The sequence below is a fragment of the Lissotriton vulgaris genome, chromosome 8 (genome assembly GCF_964263255.1).
Source record: "Lissotriton vulgaris chromosome 8, aLisVul1.2, whole genome shotgun sequence".
Taxonomy (NCBI): Eukaryota; Metazoa; Chordata; class Amphibia; order Caudata; family Salamandridae; genus Lissotriton; species Lissotriton vulgaris.
The window spans coordinates 51,058,612-51,080,978 of NC_141696.1; the positions used below are offsets into that span (position 1 = coordinate 51,058,612).

At 46.9% G+C, this 22,367-nt stretch overlaps 1 protein-coding gene across 1 annotated transcript in view; it reads right to left on the bottom strand.

Annotated features, from left to right (window-relative positions):
* Positions 1–22,367, bottom strand: part of LOC147693360 (transient receptor potential cation channel subfamily M member 2-like) — a 374,197-nt gene that overhangs the window by 244,340 nt on the left and 107,490 nt on the right. The window contains exon 5 of the mRNA XM_086933683.1: positions 10,679–10,859. Within this exon, the coding sequence (XP_086789809.1) occupies positions 10,679–10,859 (181 nt within the window). The remainder of the gene's footprint in view (positions 1–10,678; positions 10,860–22,367) is intronic.

Below are 22,367 nucleotides of genomic sequence, written 5' to 3' on the forward strand. Positions count from 1 at the left end.
TCATATCGTTGGGCGTATGGTTACATTCAATGAAGTGGGATATCATTTTTGTTGTAATTCTCTTCCGTCTGATATTACTTCTGTGTTCAACTATCCTAGTACTTGCCTTTCTTGTTGTCATTCCTATGTAATGCAGTTGACAGTTGCAGGTAAGCATATATACTACTCCAGAAGTATTACAGTTAGTAAAGTCCTTCAGTTCCCAAGTCATGTTGTTATTGAATGTTATTCTTTTTGTGGCTTTTGTCAAATGACAGACGCTACAGTCGCCACAAGGGTAATGTCCTGTGGGTACTGTACTGATTGTTCTTTGTTTAGGATTTTTGTTTGCTTCTTGTGGACGGGTGTGGACTAGATGGTCTTTCAGATTTTTACTTCTTTTATGACTGAACATTGGTTTTGGTATGTCCAGACTTCCACAGTTCAGAGTGCGCCAGTGTTTTCTGACAATATTTGTTACCATGTTGGAGGCAATGTTGTAAGTAGTAATACAGATAGGTCTCTTTTCACAGTTCTCTTTGGCGATCTTTGGCTCCAATAGTGCTTCCCTATTGTTATTAGCAGCTCGTTTTTTTGCTTTCTTCACCAAATGTGCTGGATAATGTCTATCCAGTAGTTTTTTCGTCAGGTCACTCGCTTGTTGGTTGAAATCCTCTTTAGAACTACAATTTCGTCTCAGTCTCAAAAACTGGCCAAAGGGTAAGTTCTCTTTTAAATGTCTCGGATGAAAACTATCGAACACTAACAGGCAATTTCTTGCAGTTGGTTTGAAGTGCGTCGTAGTGCTGAGAGACAATCCGTTGACCATGATGTTTAAATCCAGAAACACTAATTCTGACCTACTCATGGTGTGAGTGAATTTGAGAAAAGGGCACATTTGCCTCCAACATGGTAACAAATATTGTCAGAAAACACTGGCGCACTCTGAACTGTGGGAGTCTGGACATACCAAAACCAATGTTCAGTCATAAAAGAAGTAAAAATCTGAAAGACCATCTAGTCCACACCCGTCCACAAGAAGCAAACAAAAATCCTAAACAAAGAACAATCAGTACAGTACCCACAGGACATTACCCTTGTGGCGACTGTAGCGTCTGTAATTTGACAAAAGCCACAAAAAGAATAACATTCAATAACAACATGACTTGGGAACTGAAGGACTTTACTAACTGTAATACTTCTGGAGTAGTATATATGATTACCTGCAACTGTCAACTGCATTACATAGGAATGACAACAAGAAAGGCAAGTACTAGGATAGTTGAACACAGAAGTAATATCAGACGGAAGGAATTACAACAAAAATGATATCCCACTTCATTGAATGTAACCATACGCCCAACGATATGAAATGGGTAATTCTTGAAAGACTGTACGGACAGGACAACTTGGAACAGCGCCTTCTGAACAAAGAACAACGCTGGGTGTACAAGCTGAAAACAGATACCCAAGGCCTAAATGATAGCATCCCATGGGGCCTACTGGCAAGATAAGGGTACAAACCTAAAAACTATGTTCACTATTAATAGTATCCATCCTGTAAAAATACCCATGGAAGAGAGATTAAGACCTTCATGTGTTAAAAACACAGATCTTCCGATCGTTCCGTAAGTTTCTTTTATTTATAATGATCCATCCCTTGGTAAAAGAATATTTTGTGATAGGTCTCTTTCAGTCCTTTTTCAACCTGATCTTTGAACCCCCTATACTGATTTATAAATAACTTGTCAGTATAATATCAACTTGGTTGATAATCAACATAACCCCTAAAAATTAGAACTACCTTATCCCTAGTAATGAGTAGCGCTTATTGCATAACAAAAGCACAATAAGTCTAATAATTACCATAAATATATCCTTCTAATACACTAAGGTTAGTGATGCTTGAATTTAAGTTAATGGTTACCTAAGCTGGCAATAACGATACTATCCGTTTTTGCCACCCAAACTATGTAAAAATATCAGGAAGTGTACCTACTTATGTAAATTAGCTTTATAACCCCTATGTGTATGCAGGATCAATCTCCTAATATTTATAATCAGCCCGAAAATTCAAAGATGGCCGCCGTCGTGTTCCAATACGAGTGGCCATCTTCGAATCACATACGTGGTCTAGTTTCTCACCAGGAAACAAGACGAACACCGGGAAGTATAACATCCGCTTCTCCCGGCGTGAGAAAGCGATCGCCGGTCTCGAAGGGGAGCCGAGTAGGTTTACCGCTGAGATGACACCTTGTAACAAGTAAGATCTACCCTAGCTATTTGAATAGAAAAGTGCTTTTCAGAACGCGTTTTTCGAAGCGCGTGAGGCTTCGTTATTGAAACATTTTGGAAGCTATAACAGTCTCTAATTATTCTACCACTAGGTGATTACGGGGATATATGTCCTTCCCGCGATTGACCATGAGGTTCAGTGCAACCTTTTAAAAAGTATGAATTCTTCCTCTGTATGTTTGTTTTGTCTGTTTTGTTATGTGTGTGGACCCACAGACCATGCCACAAGTGTGTTGGTTATTTTAAACATAGCCACAGATAATGCACGCAGGGTGCTCCTTCATATATGGAGATCACTCGGTTTTTGAAAAATGAGTGTGTGGAATGTGTGAAGGTGTATATACACTATCACTAAGGAGTTCATTGAGACACCAATGTAACGGAAAATGCTGATTGTGATATGATAACATCATTGGATAAATGGATATTGCACAATTAACATTGGAAGTATTTTTTCTCCACAGATTTACCAAAGAATTGCAAAGATAAGAGTATGTATATTCTAATTTTAATATAGGCATACCTTTCACTTTTTGTTTTTTGTTTTGGAGTGGCACTCACAGGGCTGGACCCTGCTGAAGTCCTGAAGAAGAGCTGTGGGGTACAGCTCGAAACTAGTTGACACGTTTACTAGACACTGTGTTCCATAATAGAGCCAGTTTCCCTAGTAAATCACCCCATTTTGATTATATCCACTAGGGGCCGGAATAAAGTTAGTTTAACCCACTAGTAGGATATTTTTAATTCCTTCACTCCACTTCATTTTCCCCTTTCTCTCACACTACACGACACATAGTCTTCAGATAAAAGTGCTCCTTCGCAATCGCGATTATCGCAGCACGCCTCAACCCGCAGCTGGGTTGAGAAGCCCCAATGATGAAGCATGTCACCGTGAGGAAACTCCGGTGAGTGAGGGGACTATAAAGAAAAAGTTTTCTTTCCTTTCCTGTTTCTGAAACAGACCTTAAGGTGTCATGTTCCAGAAGTTAGCCAGGTTCTTTGGATCTGAATTTTTCAGATCTTTTTTTGAATAAGTTCAGGGAACCTGCCAGGTGTTGAACCACCAGGGTGATGCCCTGGCGTTCCAGCCAAGTCCAGAGGCGCAGAGCATCCTAACAAAGGGTCCACGACCCCACCCCGCCCTGTTTGTTGCAGTACCACATGGCGGTGGTATTGTCCGTGAACACCTGCACTACACTTCCCCGGACAGAGGGAAGGAATGCCTTCAGTGCAAGCTGGATCGCCCACAGCTCCAGAAGGTTGATGTGGAGCCGGGACTCCGCCGGAGACCAGAGGCCTCTGATCTCCACCTCTCCAATGTGGCCCCACCATCCCAGGAGGGATGCATCCGTCACTACTACGTGCTCCTGTTGGGGTAGGGAGAGGGATCTGTCGCTGACCCAATCGCGGTCCGTGAGCCACCACTGCAACTGTCTCGCAGTGCCCTCCGAGATCAGGACATGGTCGGATAGGTTGCCCTGATGCTGTGCCCACTGAAACTTCAGATCCCACTGCCCGCATCTGCCACCTGGTGTCATGCACCAGTAGGATGCAGGAGGCCATCAGCCCCAGGAGCCGCAGCGTCAACCTGAACGAGACCCGGGCTAAAAGCTGAAAGATCGGAATCAGATCCTGAATATACTGAACCCGCTGTTCGGGTGGTAAACCCGAAACTGCGCCGAGTCCAGAACCGCTCCGATGAAGAGGAGCTTTTGAGAGGGGCACAGGTGTGACTTCGGCACGATGATGGAGAACCCCAGCAGGTGCAGGAGGTCGGCCTTAGTCTGGAGGTGAGAGACGACTGTCTGGGGCGAGCCCGCCTTCAACAACCAGTTGTCGAGATAGGGGAAGACTGGAACCCCTGATCTGCACAGATGAGCTGCGACCACCGCCATCACTTTCGTGAACACCCGAGGGGCGCTGGTAAGGCCGAAGGGGAGCACGGTAAACTGAAAGTGCTTGTGGCCTACCGTGAACCGCATGTAGCGCTGGTGGGTCGGCAGGGGTGGGGATGTGGAACTAAGCGTCCTGCAAGTCCAACGCCACCATCCAGTCTCCAGGGTCTAGGGCAGCTAAGACCTGAGCCAATGTCAGCATCTTGAACTTCTCCTTCCAGAGGAAGACGTTGACGTTCCGGAGGTCCAAGATAGGGCGTAGGCCTCCTTTGCCCTTCTTGGGAACCAGAAAGTAGTGGGGATAACAACCACACCCTACTTCTTGCCCAGGAACGTACTCGATGGTCCCCTTGGCCAAGAGGGCCGTAACTTCCTCTTGTAGAAGTTGCAAGTGATCCCCCGACACGTGGTGGTACTGCGGTGGCATGGCTGGAGGGGTTGCCTCGAAGGGGAGGGAGTAGCCCCTTTGGACGATTTGCAGCACCCACCTGTCCGACGTGATGGTACGCTAGTGGAGGAGGTGATGGCGAATCCTGCCCCCCACTGGCCAGGGCCATTTCTAGGTCTTTTGCCGCCCTAGGCGAGAACTGAGAAATGCCGCCCCCTCCCTTTTACTACCATCACTCTCTCCCCCTGTCATCCAGGCTAGTAGAAAAACACATCAAACATTAAATACCACTGAAATTCAAAACAAAATAAACACTGAAACCTGGACAGGCTGATGGATGGCTCAGCTTGTGCTCGGACTCTCACCCAGACTCTGCATTACCTGTCCTCATTCATTTTCTGACCCCTCTCACCCAAGACTGAATTGCAAATGGCTGGAGTGGCTTAGTGGGTGAAAAAAAGGATGATTTTGGATGATGCACCATTTAGTTACCAGTGGCTGAATTTAATAGAAAGATCCCACCTGTGCCTTTTTTGTTTTTCCCTGTGAGATGTTCTGAGTATGATGGGTATTCCCAAACCTAGAACTCGTGCTCAGGTTGCAGTATGACTTAAGCTGCTTCTCACTGAGGAAGGAGGCCCTTTAAGGTCGACACCAGTTCGGGGTTACTTGTGTTCTCATATAGGTGGGATCTGAACTATTAGTTCATACTGGACTGCTCCTATTAGAACAGGACTATGTATGTTTTGAATATGTCCGGCCTCAATCTGTATGGGCATTTTGGGCTATTTGATCAATTGGTTTGAAACTCAGATTTGTTTCCAGAGGATGAGAATAATTCAAACATTTAATTCATAAACTTTTTCTTTAATGATGTATTGGCTTTGATTAAATAAATATACTTTTTAAAGGTATTATTAGTACCTGTGGAGAGTGATAAAGTGTTACCTGAGGATATTGTCTTTATGAAGACAGTGCAGAAAACACGTTCCTTTTAGTACTTGCACATCGAGGCCTAAACGTCCACAAAGGTACAACGATTCGGAATACAGATTGTCACTTCCACACACGCCTTTCAGTCTACCTTAATGAGATTATAAGGGAAAGGTTTCAAAGACATGTTTTTTCTCTTTCTCTAGATGAAAGGGAATAATTGACCCAGTTTGGTATTTAAGCGATTTGTGTTCACTTTTATCATACACTTACAAATGTATCAAATGCAAAAACTTGTAAAAGCAAATTTTTACCCAGAATTATGCCACAGTCTGAAATGTTCTCACAGGCGTGTGCATTTAATATACTCGCTGTTGTTTATTTTCGTTTTTATTTTTAGATTGATATTATATATTTTTTAGAATGTGAATTATGGAAGCATTTTCAACAGAAAATGCCAGGTCTACCTTATCTAGATTCAAAAAAAGACCAGGAGAACATCACACACCCTGTATCCCCAATAGCATCACAGGGTTGATCTCTTGTACAACTCTTCACCCCTCAGCAGTTTCTTTTTGGCTATAGAGGGGCTAAGGTAAGTACAATGGCTGGAACCTATAGACAGTAAACAAGATTCTTGGGGCGGCATTAGGAGTGTTCATTTGAAAGGAGCCGAGCTTGCAATTCCGGTTACTGTCAAGTCCACTGGGAGGTCCTCTGTGCCTCAGGATTGGTTGGCTACTACCCAAGTCAGGGGTGCCTGAAGGTACCACTGACTCTGCTAGCTATTAAAGCTCAGAGTTAGTACCAAGGGCCTGATACCAGGAAGGTGACAGGGAAAGGACAGGTCGAAGGAAACTTGAAATAATGAGTTTGAAAGTTACTACTATTTCCAGCCCATCTCCAGCTCCCAAGAAGTTCTGTATCGTACATGCTAAATAGTCCATATTTTCCTCAGCAACTGACATAAACTGCTAAATAGCAAGTTCTGCATGTTCAAAAGGCACCCTCGCTTATGAATTAAACAGATATAAAAATAAATGTATGCTGTTTGTCCCTCACAGCGGTTTTTAAGACATGTACTTTTTCAGAACAATATTGCTGCCCTTTTAACACCGCCATCATGAATTGAATTGAGAGCTTGCTTTATTGGATTGCATCTAAAGATAAACGTGTTATTAAGCAGTGCGCATATATTATAGAGTAGTTGGTGATTTGATGCTGTCGATCTAGTCCATCTTATTTCCACATGCATCCCTGACTCTCCATTTATACTCAAACCCACTCTGACTGTATCGACAAATTTACCAACACCTGCAGGCCGAAAGAAATTTTCATCTATATTGAACCTCATAAATATATCTGTATAATTAAATAGCTGGCTATATTTTTTCTAGAAATATTCAACTGATATCACTGTATCCTATGTACATAAAACAGGCAATCAAAGTGCTCAGGAAGCAGACAAAACAAGAGTACTGCATCGATTAACTACAGCCAGTTACATACTTGCATGGTTTTTTCTATGCTGGCCTTTATAAATGCCAGTTTCAGTTTATAATGATTTCAAGTAAAACGGTTGTGCAATCTGACGGTTTGACAGAAATTACCACGTTCTGAAGTTGGACATATGTTAATGACTGCAGGAACACATAGGTGACGGGGTCATGTTTAATCTGTGATGGTATTCTGTTGCCAGGGTATCTCGGGTAATTAACAAAGTAATTTTGACAAGATTGCACGTTTTTTTCTTGAACTGTAGATTAAACCCACTTGCTGAATGTACTGGGGATTCCCAAAGTCATGTTTTTGCCGCCCTCACCCTTTTGCCGCCCTAGGCAGCTGCCTAGTCCTGCCTAATGGTAGAAACGGCCCTGCCACTGGCGTTGAATGGGCCTCAGAGCTCAGACTAGGAAGGCTTTGAGGCAGATGCTGCGGGAGCGGATGAGGACTGACCGGGCCTTATTCCCCCTGAATCGCTACTTCAGTTACCACGTCCGCGACCGCGTGGAGGTTGGTTCTGTGGCCTGTGGCTGGCTGGACGTCTGGAGGCGCCCCTTCCTTGGCCACGAAAGGGGCGAAAAGTGGAAGTTTGCTGGCGCTGACCTAGGTCCAAGGACTTGGCCGTAGCGCCCTGGAGTCCTTAAAACGCTCTAGTGCACTATCCGCTTTGTCGCCAAAGAGGCGGCGGGCATCAAAGGGCATGTCCATGAGCGCGGCCTGGATATCCCCCGAGAAGTTGGCAGACCTCAGCCAGGCGTGGCGATGAATCACCACCGTCGTGGAAATCGCCCTGCTCAGCGAGTCCGTGGTGTCAAGTCCACATCGAATCGAGTACCGTGCTGCATCCCGCCCTTCCGCCAGGGCTTGGGCGAGTTGTGTCCAGGCTTCCACGGACACTGTGGCAGGACCTCTGCAACCGTATCCCACAGAAAGTGGGTGTAACATTCCAAAAGGCAGGCGGTGTTGACAGACCGCAGCCCCAAAGGAGAACAGTTTCTTCCCAAACTGATTGAACCTTTTGGATTCCCGATCCGGAGGAGCGGTCGGGAATGCGGTCTGGGAAGTAGAGGCCTGGATAACCAGACTCTCGGGGATGGGGTGGATGGACAGAAAGCATTGGTCGCCGGGAGCCGGGCTGTGGAATCGGGCCATGTTCCAGTCCACAGGGAGGCCTGTAGAGGGCTTGGGCCAGGTGCCCATCAGATCGTCGGTAAGGGCTTCGTTAAACGGCAGTAGAGGCTCTGCGTAGCTTGCCTGCGGTTTGAGCACCTCAGTGAGGAGGTTAGTCCTCACGTCCGCGACAGGGAGCTCAAGAGCCAAGGCCTTGGCTGCCCTGTTCTACACCACGCTATAAGTAGCCCCCTCCTCCGAAGCCACGGAGGGAGGAGAGATGAATCCAGTGTCGGGCAAAGTGTCCAGATCACTGGCCTCCCCCAGCTCATCTGCCCAGTCCTGGGACCCCTCCCAGTCCTCCTCGTCATCCATCTCCTGGAAACTAGGTAAAAATGATGGCCTCGGGTCGTAGGTGAAGTGTTCACTCATCGACTACGGAGACGGCGCCGAGTGGCGCTGTTCCGGTGTCGCTCCCGGACCGGGGCTGGAACCGGAATGGTGTCGCCCAAAGACGGCACCGGGAGCGACACCATCGGGGTCGGCGCCAGCGGAGGAGTCGTGAGGTCGACAGGCGATGACCCGGATACAGGCCTGGATCCTGTGGGGCCCTGCGGCGCCGGGACCGGAGTCGACGATGACTCCGGTGCCAAAGCACCTGACGGTGCCGGGGCCGGAGCCGCCGGCCCACAAGGGCTCGCAGTCGGACCACCGGGGCCCGAAGGCACCTCAACAGGGTCCAATGGAGGGAAGTGAGTCCTCATGGCCACGAGGAAACCACGTATATCCTCCGGCGTTGCATGCAGCCCAGGGACCGGCGGGCATGGAGCTGGACGCGACGCCTGCAACTCCGGCGGAGCCACGCGGGTGGTCTTGCCCAAACCCCCGGACGCGTCGCACGAGTGTCAGGGGGAGTCGGAAGAGCGATGACTCTTCTTCGACTTCTTTTTAGAATGCCTCGACCTACCAGAGGACTTGGAGCCCGACGAGTAATGGTGGCTCATCGAGCGACGATGACTACGGCTCTGCGACCGGTCCCTCGACTTCCTCCTTGACTGGGGACTCGAGCGGCGCGGAGCCGACTGCCGGACCTCAAGCAGCTTATGGGACCACTCCCATCTAGCCTTCGAGGTCAAGGCCCGGCACGACTTGTCATCATGGTCGGCCCCGAGGCAGTAAAGGCACCGACGGTGGGGGTTGGTCACCAACATCAGGCGGTGACAGGCCTCGCAAGGTTTAAAACCAGGCATCCCTAGTGGCACTGCTAGTCGAAGTCGACTCGAAAAAGTGATCAAAAGAAATTGAAAAACGTAGTCAAAAAGTGACTAGAGTACTGCTCTTCCCGATCTGCGCTTGCTGGCGCGGAAAAAAGAAGAACTGACATCAGCGCGCGAGGGCAGCGTCTAAGTACTCCGACGACATCATCCCGGCGATCACGACGCCGACGACGATGCCTACGAACGCACAGGGGTACTGCTGACGAAAACGTTCTGGATCCAGCCTGATGCCTGGGGAGATTCTAAGGTAAGGAATCTTTCACTAACCTGTTTCTTTCAGATATGATGTTCCATTATGTAGATATATGTTTCAAGCCATGTTGGTGGTCAAAATGATGTGATTGGCCACAGAGTATACTCGATATGGGTTTTACATAGTTCTGAAAAAGGCCTATGGACCACGTTTTCTGGAGAGCATTTGTTAATACTATGAGTTTGTAAGTACTCTGGGAATGTCCTTTTTACAGAGAAATTTTCTAAAAATGTGTAAGTTCTAGCACACAAAAAATGTCAATGCATGAACACATTTAATGAGTTTCATTATTATGTCCTTAAGGCTTTTATCCATACAGGAACACAAGACTAAACTTTGCCAACGCATTCCACTTGGGCAAAATGTATGCTCAGGGGTCTTGAACCTGTTATATATGTAGCTACAATCTGATGTGGTCTGGTGTAGCTGCAATTCAGAAGTCTGAAGACTCCTCCCATCCGTCGGTGTCCTGTCATCTGTTTGGCAATCTGTTTTCTAACAGGAAACAGACAAAAAGTGTCTACACCAGTCTAGAGCTTCACCTTATGAGATCTAAAGTGCATGTTTAGTTGCTCCTTTTGGAAATGGGTCAAAACTTAGCTTTCAATCCAGTTGTTGTCTAGCCTTTTCATCGTATTCTCCATCTTCTCTGAACATCACACAATTGTGCTGCGCTGAAGACACTGGGTGTATGGATTACTCATTGGGAAAATATTGTGAATTTGATTTAGAAGACCATTAGATGGACACTGAGAACATGTGGTGTAATTAAATGGAAGTTTTATCGCTATTTCAGTATAAAATTACGCAAGTGGAATGTTAGTAGATGCAAACAGAGGAAGCAAGCCCCAGTACCAATAACTTATACTTTAACCATTATTGCAGTTGAAGATATGATATCAACAATGAAAAACCAGAACAGGTAACACAAGGAAAGTATTCTCAGTTGGACCAAAAGGCATGAAGAAAAGAAACAGATCATGAGTGTTAGCATGTTGAACATAATTATGATATGTACAATTCCAAATGACAGCAGCAGTCTTACCTCCTTTTGTCACAGTTTGGTCTGAGATATACTTCTCCATTTGTGTACGTAGTGGGATCTCTACACCATATTTCCCTTCGCTTCCGTCATCCACCAGAAGGAAGTGTGAGTGGTTAGTGTCCAGGCAGCACAATCTTCCCTGGTTCTTTTCATCCAATATGTACTCAGCTGGTTGGTTCCCCTAAAAATAACAAGGGGCAGAGTTTTAAAGTCCTACATCTAGTGGCAGAAGGTCAGACTAGTACCAGTGAAAATGACAGAGACTTCTGAGGTTCCGTGACAATTGTAAGTGGTGTTTTCGACTCGCACGAATATGGTCGAGTCTGGTATCTATGAACCGCAAATGACGAGTTTAGTAAGTGTGCGCAGTTTCGCTGTGCTAACTTAAACCGTTCGTTTGTTATGTGGGTTTTTCATCTGTACCCACGGGTTCCATCTTAGATACGGCATCCATTTTGTCTCTTGCCCTCAAGTAGCCAGCGAACGGACGTTGTCCGCTTCGCGACCCTGGGACTCCCAAGATATTTGCGGAAGACACATGTCCTTTGTAAGTGTCTTTATGACGAGGGGGATGATACTGTAAGGCAGGTGGCCCCGCTCGAGGCTCATCTTGCCGTGCCGGTTTATTGTCTCAGCCGTGCATCTCATTAGGCACGTCCCTTTGATGCCTGTATCTCGTGTTTCCCGATACCTCCCCTTTTACACCCTTTCCGATCTCCCCACTGTCTCCGTCTTCCTCTGCACCTGTCTTTGTTCCTATTTCGATCTGTTTTACTGCCGATTGGAATGCACTAATGTTGGGAAGAGGGGTTTTTACAGTTGGGAACCGCCAAATGTTTCCGCACTTATGTTCCGGACCTTATGTGTATCAAAGTGACCAAAGCGACCCCTCTGGGGGATAATGGTGGGAACCGGGTTGTAAACCTTTGTGTACCATGTTGTCCTACGGGTAAAAACTGTATAAAAGGAGCGATCCACAGAACCAATTTGAAGCAGTCTCCCCAAGTTGCACGAGTTGTACTTGTTGTGATTTCTGTGTTCCCTGCAGCAAATAAACCTTGAATCTTTGACGCCGAAGGAAGTGTCCCGTGTCTCTGTCATTCGTACGCCGGAGCAGGTTACCCACGAAGGTTTCAGGTGTTGTGCCCTGGCACCGCTGGGTCTTAAAGAACCCAGTCCTTCAGTTGGCGCCCAACGTGGGGCTGCATCAGTGGTACCGGTCCAAGCCCGACGATCGCGAGGAACTTCGTGTGAAATCTCCGAGGGAAGGTGCACTCCGCTTCATCGATCCTGTTGTCGAAACAAGTGGCCCGAAGACTTTTCCCACGAAGATTCCCGCCTCCTGACGGCTGCGACGGACTGCTGCCCTGACTGTAGACCTGTTTTGGCGCCTGGCGTAGACCTTGGTAGAGCGAGACGATTGACGGGCCTTCCTGGAGACGCCATCGATCTTTGAGTTAAGTATTTGTGGGTCGCTCCCAGAGTTCTTGGTTGTTGACACTTTAGCGAGTGTTTTTGTTGTTGACGCTGTGTGAGTGTTTTTGTCGGTGACACTTTGCTAGCGTACTTTGTTGTGTTGTTTGACGACTGCAGCCGCCAAAAACCGAGGGTTTTGTTCTTTGCTGGGACTTGGTAAATCCCGTAACCCTTGAAGTTTGTGAAACTCGGCTAGTGTGCAAGATGCCTGGTCGCAGTACTTTGTTTAGTTGTTTCAGACCTTGTGGTACGGATTCCCGACTGGAGGACTCGTGTCCGATACCTCCGGTTGGAACTCCCACTTATGAACTGTACAGTAAACATGGGCTAGGCCCGATTACTTTTAATGATTACTGGATCAAATACACGAAGAAGGACGGTGACCTTCGCTGGCCACCACATGGTAGCTTCGAGGCCCCGATCTTAGATAATCTAGAGGTTAAATTGTTCGCGAAAAAGTCAAGGCCGGCCATGTTTGATGCCTTTCGGTTGTGGCGTAAAGAAGCCCGACAGAAAGAAATCAGACAGACTAAGCGAAATCAGAGAGATAGTGCTAGTACCATTGTAAAGAAAGCAGAGCAATTTCAGCATGATAAGGAGGTTAGGGAAAAGGAAGTGTTTGACAGATTACAGCGTATGACCGTAGATAAATGCTATCCTGCTTTGCCTACGGAGTCGGAAAAGAAGGAAGAGGCAGTTGAGGATTCTTTAATGTCCTATCTTATGAAGTCGCCACCTCCGTACGTACAGGGTACCGCAGCTCCTGTGGTCCCTGCCGTACCTATTCTCCCGCCTATTCTTCCTCCGCCTGTTCCTCAACCTGCACCCGCTCTTCCGACTGTTCCTGCTCCTTTGCCTGTCGCTATCCCTACTGCTCCTCCGCTTCCACATACTCCTGCTCCCGCTACTGCTCCTGCTCTGTTAACCCCTGCTGTTGTTTCTGTTTCTACTCCTTCACTTGTTAGTCCTGTGTCCTATACTTCTCCCTCTACTCGTAGTCGTAATTCTCCTCTTGCGGCTAGCTTCTTTTATTCGCTCGGACCTGTTCTTGGGTCCGCTGGTTCAGATGGTCCTCAGCGACGTAGCCAGCTTCCAGGTAATAGGGAACGTGCTTCGCTATATAATATGGCGATGGGTTGGATGACGCACCCCCTTAGAAATCCACCCCGTATTGTACTCGACACGTTTTGTCAGTTCAATATACCAACCCAGAGATTTGTGTTCGAGGAAATGTGCAAGGTCCTTCGTGATCAGATATCGGCCGACGCACCTGACGAGGTGCTGACCGCGTTGTCTGATTTACAGCTTCAGTTTTCGGCTGGACTGATAGTGGATACCAACGTTCGACGAGCCGTTGAACGGTTGCTATCTTTTCGTCCCACTCCTATACCTCAAGCCTTGTTTGTTGAGGATATTGAAAGACAGCCAGACGAGTCTGGTCAATTTCCTATGCGAGAAGTTCCACCGGTTTGGATACCACCTAATCCTAATGCCGCTCCTCCAACGACAGTGGGGCATTTCCAGAGAGTATGGATACATCTCCCATGGAAACGCTCGGAAGTGTTACAGGTGAAGCAATCTTTGCCTGACCCACGCAAAAATCCTACAGGGTATTACAAAGAATTATCGCAGCTCGTAGATGCTACGGTAATGAATCTTGCCGATATCGATATGTTGTTCGGCAATGTCGTACCGCAACCGGTATGGGCTAAGATTCGTCATGAAAACCATCCGAATGAATTAGGTGGTGCTTGGGCTGCCATTGTAGCGGCAGATGCCGGACAAACGGCTGCTGCTAAACCCGACCAGCTGATTGTTGATCTTCCTCAAAGAATTATAACATTAATGAAAACTCTTATGCCAGCTATGAGGGTGAACTGGGACAAATTGTCAGCTTGTAAGCAAAAGAGGGACGAGAGTGTTTCCGACTTCTTCACAAGGTTCGAGGAAGCATTCATTGACCATAGTGGTCAGGATATGAGCACTGAGGGTGGTCAAAGGTTGTTCGTGGATAAATTTGTTTCGAACTTATTGCCCGATTTGAGCAATAAATTAAAGAATTCGGAAAGTGCATGGGCCGTTTCTACTTCAGCTCAGATATTGGCTACGGCCCAATATTATGAGAATAGAGAGAAAGAAGAGAGCGACCGTGCTGATAAAAAGACGAAAGAGCTAAAAACTAAAGTGCTGCTACAGCAAGCGTATCCTCCACGTTCGAATCAGAATAATTCGCAACAAAATAGATCGCAGCCGCAATCGAACCGATCCCAAACTCGTAATGACTCCTCTTCCCAAAGATCCTCGTTAGGGTACAATCAATGTGCTTATTGTAGACAAGAGGGTCACATTAAATTCAATTGTCCTGTTTTAAACGAACGTAATAGTGGTAACTCATCTAGAGGAGGTCGTGGTGGTTCGCAGCAGGCACCACGTGGTAGAGGTCGTGGTGCTCAGAACGATCGTTCAGATAACTCATCGAATTCCGATAATTGTTTCGATCAACGTGGATCATCGCAAGGACGATCTGCGCAGTACAATGTAGACGATTATTACGTCGATCAGGGAACTGACGACAGTAATTACTAGGACAGCCAAAGACAAGGAGAGGGAGTGGTATCAGTTCCGGTTGATCAGAGAGGGCCTTACGTCGCAGTTGCTACATCGGGCGTCGTTGAGCCTTTTCTGTTGGACACTGGTGCAGCGAAAAGTTCCATTAAGCATTCGAAACTCCCTGGCGCACCTTTGTCTGGCTTAACAAATGTTTCCGTTGGATTCTCTGGCGCCCCTGTTAGCAATCCAGTTTCGCGCCCTTTGCCCCTTACAATTGGGCCTCGTGAGCTAGAAGCTCCGTTAATTTTGACTACGGGTTGTGGTGAAAATCTTTTGGGCCTGGATTTGCTTAAACGTTTGTATGCAACTTTGTATTGTTCTCCCGCGGGTGTAAAGCTTACGTTAGGAGAGAGGGTTGTCTCCCCTATGTATTTGTCTCTCGATAAGCTCCCACCGGAATTGAGTTCTCTTCCTGCGTCTTTGTGGGCAACGGGTCCAAATGACGTGGGCCTGCTTGACATCTCCCCTTATGTTGTTCAGTTGAAATCTAATGTGCGGTTGCCACGTATTCCCCAATATCGTATCTCTCTTGATGGTGAAGGAGCACTGTTAGCGATCATTTATGATCTGATCGAGAAAGACGTTATTGAAGAGACTCGGGGAAACGTGTGCAACAGCCCTGTACTACCCATTCTAAAACGTACTGATCCTTCGAAACCACCTGTTTATCGCTTTGTTATCGATTTACGGGAGGTGAATAAAATTGTGATTCCTCAATTCCCTGTTGTGCCTGACATCACGGCGCTACTGACTCTGATTCCAGCTTCTGCATCGTGGTTTTCGGTGATTGACTTGAAAAATGCGTTTTTCAGCATCCCGATTGCCGAGGAGAGCAGAGACCTTTTCGGTTTCTCTCTTGGTGGACGCAGCTTCCGGTTTAAACGCGCTCCTCAGGGCTACTGTGAAAGTCCATCGATTTACAGTCAAGCCTTGAAGGGCCAACTGGATGCGTTTAGGTTGCCGGTCGGTGCGGCCTTAATCCAATACGTCGACGACCTATTGGTGGCTGCAGATACTCAGGACATTTGCAAAATTGCTATGGTGTCGTTGCTGCAACATCTCTGTGAGTTGAATCATAAGGTGTCCCCTTCTAAACTCCAATATTGTTGTCAAGAAGTAACCTATCTAGGTCACTTATTGTCAAAGGAGGGAAGGAGGTTGACCCCAGAGAGAATTGCAGCAATTGCGCGCATGGCTGTGCCAACAACCCAAAGAGATGTGCGTGCCTTTTTAGGTATCACGTCGTACTGCAGGCAATGGATTCCTAATTTTTCGTTGCTAGCGAAACCATTGGTGGCTCTTACGTGCAAGGATGTTTCAACTCCTTTACCATGGACGGAAGAATGTCAGAAAAGTTTTTCTGAACTGCGAGATTCATTGTGTTCGGCTCCTGTGTTGGGTACTCCCGACTACAGTAAGCCGTTTACATTATATGTTCACGAGAGGGAAGGTTGTGCTTTGAGTGTCTTAACGCAACCTTTTGGTGGTAAACAGCGTCCATGTGCATATTTTTCCTCGACCTTGGACCCGGTAGCTAGAGCATTGCCGAGTTGTTTGAGAGCAACAGCGGCAGCCGCGGTCTCCATCCGACAATCAGCAGGATTGGTCATGGATAATATGCTTACGGTGATGGTTCCGCATGCAGTCGATACTCTTTTGAATCGTACGAAAACTCAGCACTTGACGAGTGCAAGGTTGTCTGGGTACGAGTTGACGCTGTTGGCAAGCCACATTCAAATAAAACGTTGTAATGTTCTAAACCCGGCAACTTTGTTACCAATTAGCACAGAGTCAGATGAAGTAGCAGAACATGATTGTTACTTGAGGACAGAAGAAGAAACAAAAGGTCGAGTGGACCTTAAAAACACTCCATTGGAAGATCCGGATGGTACACTGTATGTGGATGGGTCATGTTTTAAGTTGCCGAATGGCGATGTGACTACTGCTTATGCTGTTGTAACGTTGAATACTGTTGTTGAGACTGCAAGGTTGAATCAGAATTCTGCCCAAGCCGCAGAATTGATCGCTCTCACTAGAGCGTGTGTGTTAGCAAAAGGGAAACGTGTGAATGTGTTTACCGACAGCCAATATGCATTTGGCGTCGCACATAGTTTTGGACGATTGTGGAGAGAGAGAGGTTTCTTGACGTCGCATGGTACGAAGATTCAGCATGGCCAGCTTGTGAATGATCTTTTGGATGCACTGACGTTGCCTAAACAAGTAGCGATTGTTAAATGTAGTGCGCATCGTAAGGTGACGGATGATGTTGGTCGTGGTAATGCGTTTGCGGATGAGACTGCTAAGGAGACTGCCCGGAACCTTAGCACTCGAATGTATGTGACGAGTTTGGTTAGGTGGCCTACAGAATCGAGTATGTGTGAGGACACTATCGAGAGTGTAAAGGCAATTCAGAATGAGGCCACCGAGACTGAAAAGACGAAGTGGAAAGAAAGTACGGGAAAGTTGGATGCGAATGGTTGTTGGATTGATTTGTCTGATCAGAAAAGATGGATGTTACCGGATGCGTATGTGCTGGCCGTTGTGACAATGGCGCATGGGTTAGCACATATTAGCGCGAAAGGTATTTGTAAGTTGTTGTCTCCTGTATGGAAGAATGATGGTATTACGAAATGTGCTGAACGTTTGGTTAAGAATTGTATGGTGTGCATGATGTACAATCCTGGCAAAGGAACCCCAACTCCTCCTGGCAGTTTTGCTCCCCCTTCATGTCCCTTTGAGGTGATTCAATTGGACTTCATCCATATGGAGCGATGCAACAACCTGAAATACGTTTTAGTTGTGGTTTGCGCATTCTCCCGATGGATCGAGGCTTATCCTCTCAAAGACAATACTGCTTTGTCTACTGCGAAAATCCTACTGAAGGAATATTTTCCTCGGTATGGAATGCCTAGAGTCGTGTGGTCAGATAACGGAAGTGAGTTTGTGGGTAGTGTGATGAAGAGTGTGTGTAAGGGCCTTGGAATTAATCAGAAATTCCACAGCGCCAATCATCCCCAGTCAGCTGGTTTGGTTGAAGGGTATAACGGCACCCTTAAACTAAAGCTAGCGAAGATTCAGGCTACGACTGGTCTTTCGTGGCCTGACGCTTTACCTTTAGCATTACTGTCAACTAGGGCGACTGTACACTCCCGAGTAGGGCTTAGTCCCTATGAAATAGTGTTCGGTCGTCCTGCGAATGTTTGGGGGGTTCCTAGGCCAGGTATTTTCTGTGATCTTGAATATCCAATGTTGATCGATTATCTTCATGACTTGACTGCTAAACTGAGGTTAATTCACCAACAGGTTCACGAAGCATTGCCGACGCGGACGGAGGGTCCAGGCCACCAGCTCCAGCCCGGAGATTGGGTGGTGACGCGGAACTTTTCGCGCAAGAACAACTTGGACCCGAGGTTCACCGGACCCTACCAGGTCCTCCTTGCCACGAGAACTGCAGTTCGTCTTGAGGGGCGGAAGAATTGGGTGCACGCCACCCATACCAAAAAAGTCCCTATCCCGTTGCCAGCAGACTCGTGGGTGAGGAAAGGCATTGCATCAACTGAAACCGAAGGATTGCCGGCGTTTGTGCCTTTCAGCGACGCACAACCTGTCGGAGAATCCTCAGTGCAGCAGAGAGACACTGTTGAACAATTGTCAGCAAAGGACTCAAGACCAAAACATTCAGCTGATCAACAGGACGCTGTCTCTTCAACGGATCCTTTGTTTGACGAACAGACACGTCCTGGGAAAACCCGATACTTTTTGCGATCCAGTACTAAAGACTAATAAAAGATCCTGTTCTGTCCCTTGACAATTGCATTATCCCGTTTTCCACGATCAGTTTGAACATTCGTACCATTGTAATTAATTTTGTACATATTCATTGAGCTTCGTTCCTTACACTTTTTGCTTCCACAGCTGAGAGACACTGTTTTTGCATATACACTTGTGAAATAAAGGCCGTAGGGCCGCGCGCGTACTTCCTTCTGGATAGTAGGTCTTGACGCTAGGTTAAAGACCGTCGGTTCCTGGGAACTCCTAGGGATTGACTATTGCTACACAGAACGAAGTGCGTCAAGAAACGTTGCGGACGGTCATAGGGAATGGCATTTTCGAAGCTGATGGATTTGGAAGGAGCTCAGGCTCATAGATTCAAGCTGCAGCAACTCAGTCGTACCAAATGTTTTATATTCCAAATATTCGTATTGTTTTTGACTGCTTCTGCATTATTGGCGGGTGGGGTGTATTACACGATGTTTTACTTCTTACCTTCTGCTATACCTACTCCTACCCCTGACCCTAAACTTACCTCCACTGCTTCTCCTCATTCTTTTCATATCTTACCTGAACACGAGCAGGCTAGACGTGCAGAATTCCGCAATAATTCCTTTATTCAGCTCCTTCATCAGCATCAGTTAGTGGTTAACACTACTAATTGTTGGGTGTGTGGGTTGATGCCACATACTACGGATAAGGGAATTCCATATCTGGTGTTACCGTATAGTTCCCAAGGGTCTGCTCGAGCATTCCAAACAATGTTTTGAAGCGCACTGGGTTTCCACCCCATTCGAGAACCGCGTTCCCCCTACTCTGGTCCTACCTCGTATCAAAAACCTTTGTCAATAGCAATAGAGGATTTAGATAGCGATATCTATGATCCCTCGCTTATTCCCGAAGAAGAGGTACAAGCTTATAGGGTCCTAAGTAGAGGCGAATATAGTGTGTTCACCAGTGAAAAGCAGCTTAAAAGCTCGCCTCCGATATGGGTCGTACCCCACATTGGTAATTTTTGTCTCATAGGTCGTGGCCGAAGATCGAAAGCCCGACTTGGAGAGAGTGCTTGCACTGAAAATTACATGCTGCCGATGGTCTCGTCCCCTGTGTTTCTGGCTGCCAAGGGTACATACTTTATCTGTCATGATCGTGCATATGCATGGTTGCCCGCTGACTTCATGGGCTCATGTTTCATTGCAAATCTGTTGCCTCCGACGTTCACTGTAGATGCCGATTATCATAAGACTAGAGTTGTGAGAGGCGTAATTAGCGAAGAGGATACTGCCGGTCAAGAGGCAGGAGACTTTTTCAAGGGTTTCCTCCCGTTTTGGGGACCTATGGTTAATAGTAGGAACCTGAGACAGTTGACTCGAGTGGTAGAATCGACAGCTAATATTACTGCCAGTGCCCTTGGTAATATCACCACTGAACTTCAGGCGGATAGGCTTATGACGTTACAAAACCGTATGGTTTTAGATGTCATCTTAGCAGATCGAGGTGGGGTATGTAAGGGGATCCATTCGAGCTGCTGTATTTTCATTCCTGATAACGCTCCGACTGTCTATCAAGCCATCTCGAAGTTGCATAAGATCTCCGAATCCATACACGTGGATGTAGGGGATTGGACGCTACTTGGGTGGTTTTGGGGCCTGATGTCGACTTGGGGTTGGAAGATTTTGATGATCATCGGAGTTGTTGTGGTGTTCCTGTTCACGTGTTGCCTTTGTGTGCAGTGCGGTCCTGCCTTATGTGGCCTCTGTGCTACAACGTGTATGAGACAGCCACCTGTTACCAAGGGGACTCGGTTGGACAGAGCTATGCTACAGCAACATCTAGATGGTCTGATGAATATCGAATATGATTCCGACTAGTGCTTGCCTACATGAGGGCAAAAGGAGCGTCTGAGGTTCCGTGACAATTGTAAGTGGTGTTTTCGACTCGCACGAATATGGTCGAGTCTGGTATCTATGAACCGCAAATGACGAGTTTAGTAAGTGTGCGCAGTTTCGCTGTGCTAACTTAAACCGTTCGTTTGTTATGTGGGTTTTTCATCTGTACCCACGGGTTCCATCTTAGATACGGCATCCATTTTGTCTCTTGCCCTCAAGTAGCCAGCGAACGGACGTTGTCCGCTTCGCGACCCTGGGACTCCCAAGATATTTGCGGAAGACACATGTCCTTTATAAGTGTCTTTATGACGAGGGGGATGATACTGTAAGGCAGGTGGCCCCGCTCGAGGCTCATCTTGCCGTGCCGGTTTATTGTCTCAGCCGTGCATCTCATTAGGCACGTCCCTTTGATGCCTGTATCTCGTGTTTCCCGATACCTCCCCTTTTACACCCTTTCCGATCTCCCCACTGTCTCCGTCTTCCTCTGCACCTGTCTTTGTTCCTATTTCGATCTGTTTTACTGCCGATTGGAATGCACTAATGTTGGGAAGAGGGGTTTTTACAGTTGGGAACCGCCAAATGTTTCCGCACTTATGTTCCGGACCTTATGTGTATCAAAGTGACCAAAGCGACCCCTCTGGGGGATAATGGTGGGAACCGGGTTGTAAACCTTTGTGTACCATGTTGTCCTATGGGTAAAAACTGTATAAAAGGAGCGATCCACAGAACCAATTTGAAGCAGTCTCCCCAAGTTGCACGAGTTGTACTTGTCGTGATTTCTGTGTTCCCTGCAGCAAATAAACCTTGAATCTTTGACGCCGAAGGAAGTGTCCCGTGTCTCTGTCATTCGTACGCCGGAGCAGGTTACCCACGAAGGTTTCAGGTGTTGTGCCCTGGCACCGCTGGGTCTTAAAGAACCCAGTCCTTCACTCTTCCCAATCACTGTGTGGGCCATGTGTTGTGTTACTGCCTTCCTCATGTCAGTCCATTGAGCAAGGCCTTAGTGAACACATCCAAACATACAAAGTATTACCTGGAGAGCAAATATAAAAGCAATTGATGGCACTTTCTAAAAACAGAATGACTAAAGGGTTCCAACTTAGTTTACTTTGTTGCTTTATTTCCAAACTTCAGTTCGGTCCCACACACAAGGAGAAAGGAAAGGGTTGTCAGAACAGCTTTCACCCACTAGGTTGTTGGATAGGAAAGAAACACTCTGGACAAGGTCAGGTCAGACTCATTCCCTGCACCATGAGTACTCAAACACACGACGATACAGACATTACGTAGGTAGTTTATTTGACAAGTGAAATATCACACTCCAGTTTGTCACTTAAAGGTTTTTGGTAAAAAGATTATTGTTGGGACTGAAAAGTCCTCTGCATGGTAATTGAGATGCACCCCTACCCTGAGTGCCCCAACTGAACTGATATCTAGATCCCTAATGCTGCTTTTTTCTGCCATAAGCAAACGTTGATCATGTGTGTGCGGCATAACATGGACCTGTCTCACCGATTGTGGTCTTGTTGGACCGGGATAGGCCCCCAAAGCACTACTGTCATAGTAGTGAAAGGCTACTGCCTTTATCAAGAGTTAAGTAGCACAAGTGGCGTCATGGCAGCATACTGTGTAGTGATCAGTAGGAGCGGACAGGGCTTTTTAACCTGTGTCACTGAAGTGAGCCCTACAGGCTCCAAAGTTCTGCTGCTGTTTGCTTAACTCACCCTTGTGCCTACATTGGTTTGGTGTGGAGTGCTGCACAGGAGTAGTGTACCTGCGCTGAGTGTATGTGTGTCTGAGAAGGGGCAAATATGGAGATATTGTAGACCTGTGCAGCCTGTGCATGCTGAAAGTAAGTGCAGGGTTTAGGTGTGCCTTTGAGTGGTACAACACATGAAGAATGCAATGCTGTGCAGTGAATGCATAGTAAATGCATGCACTTG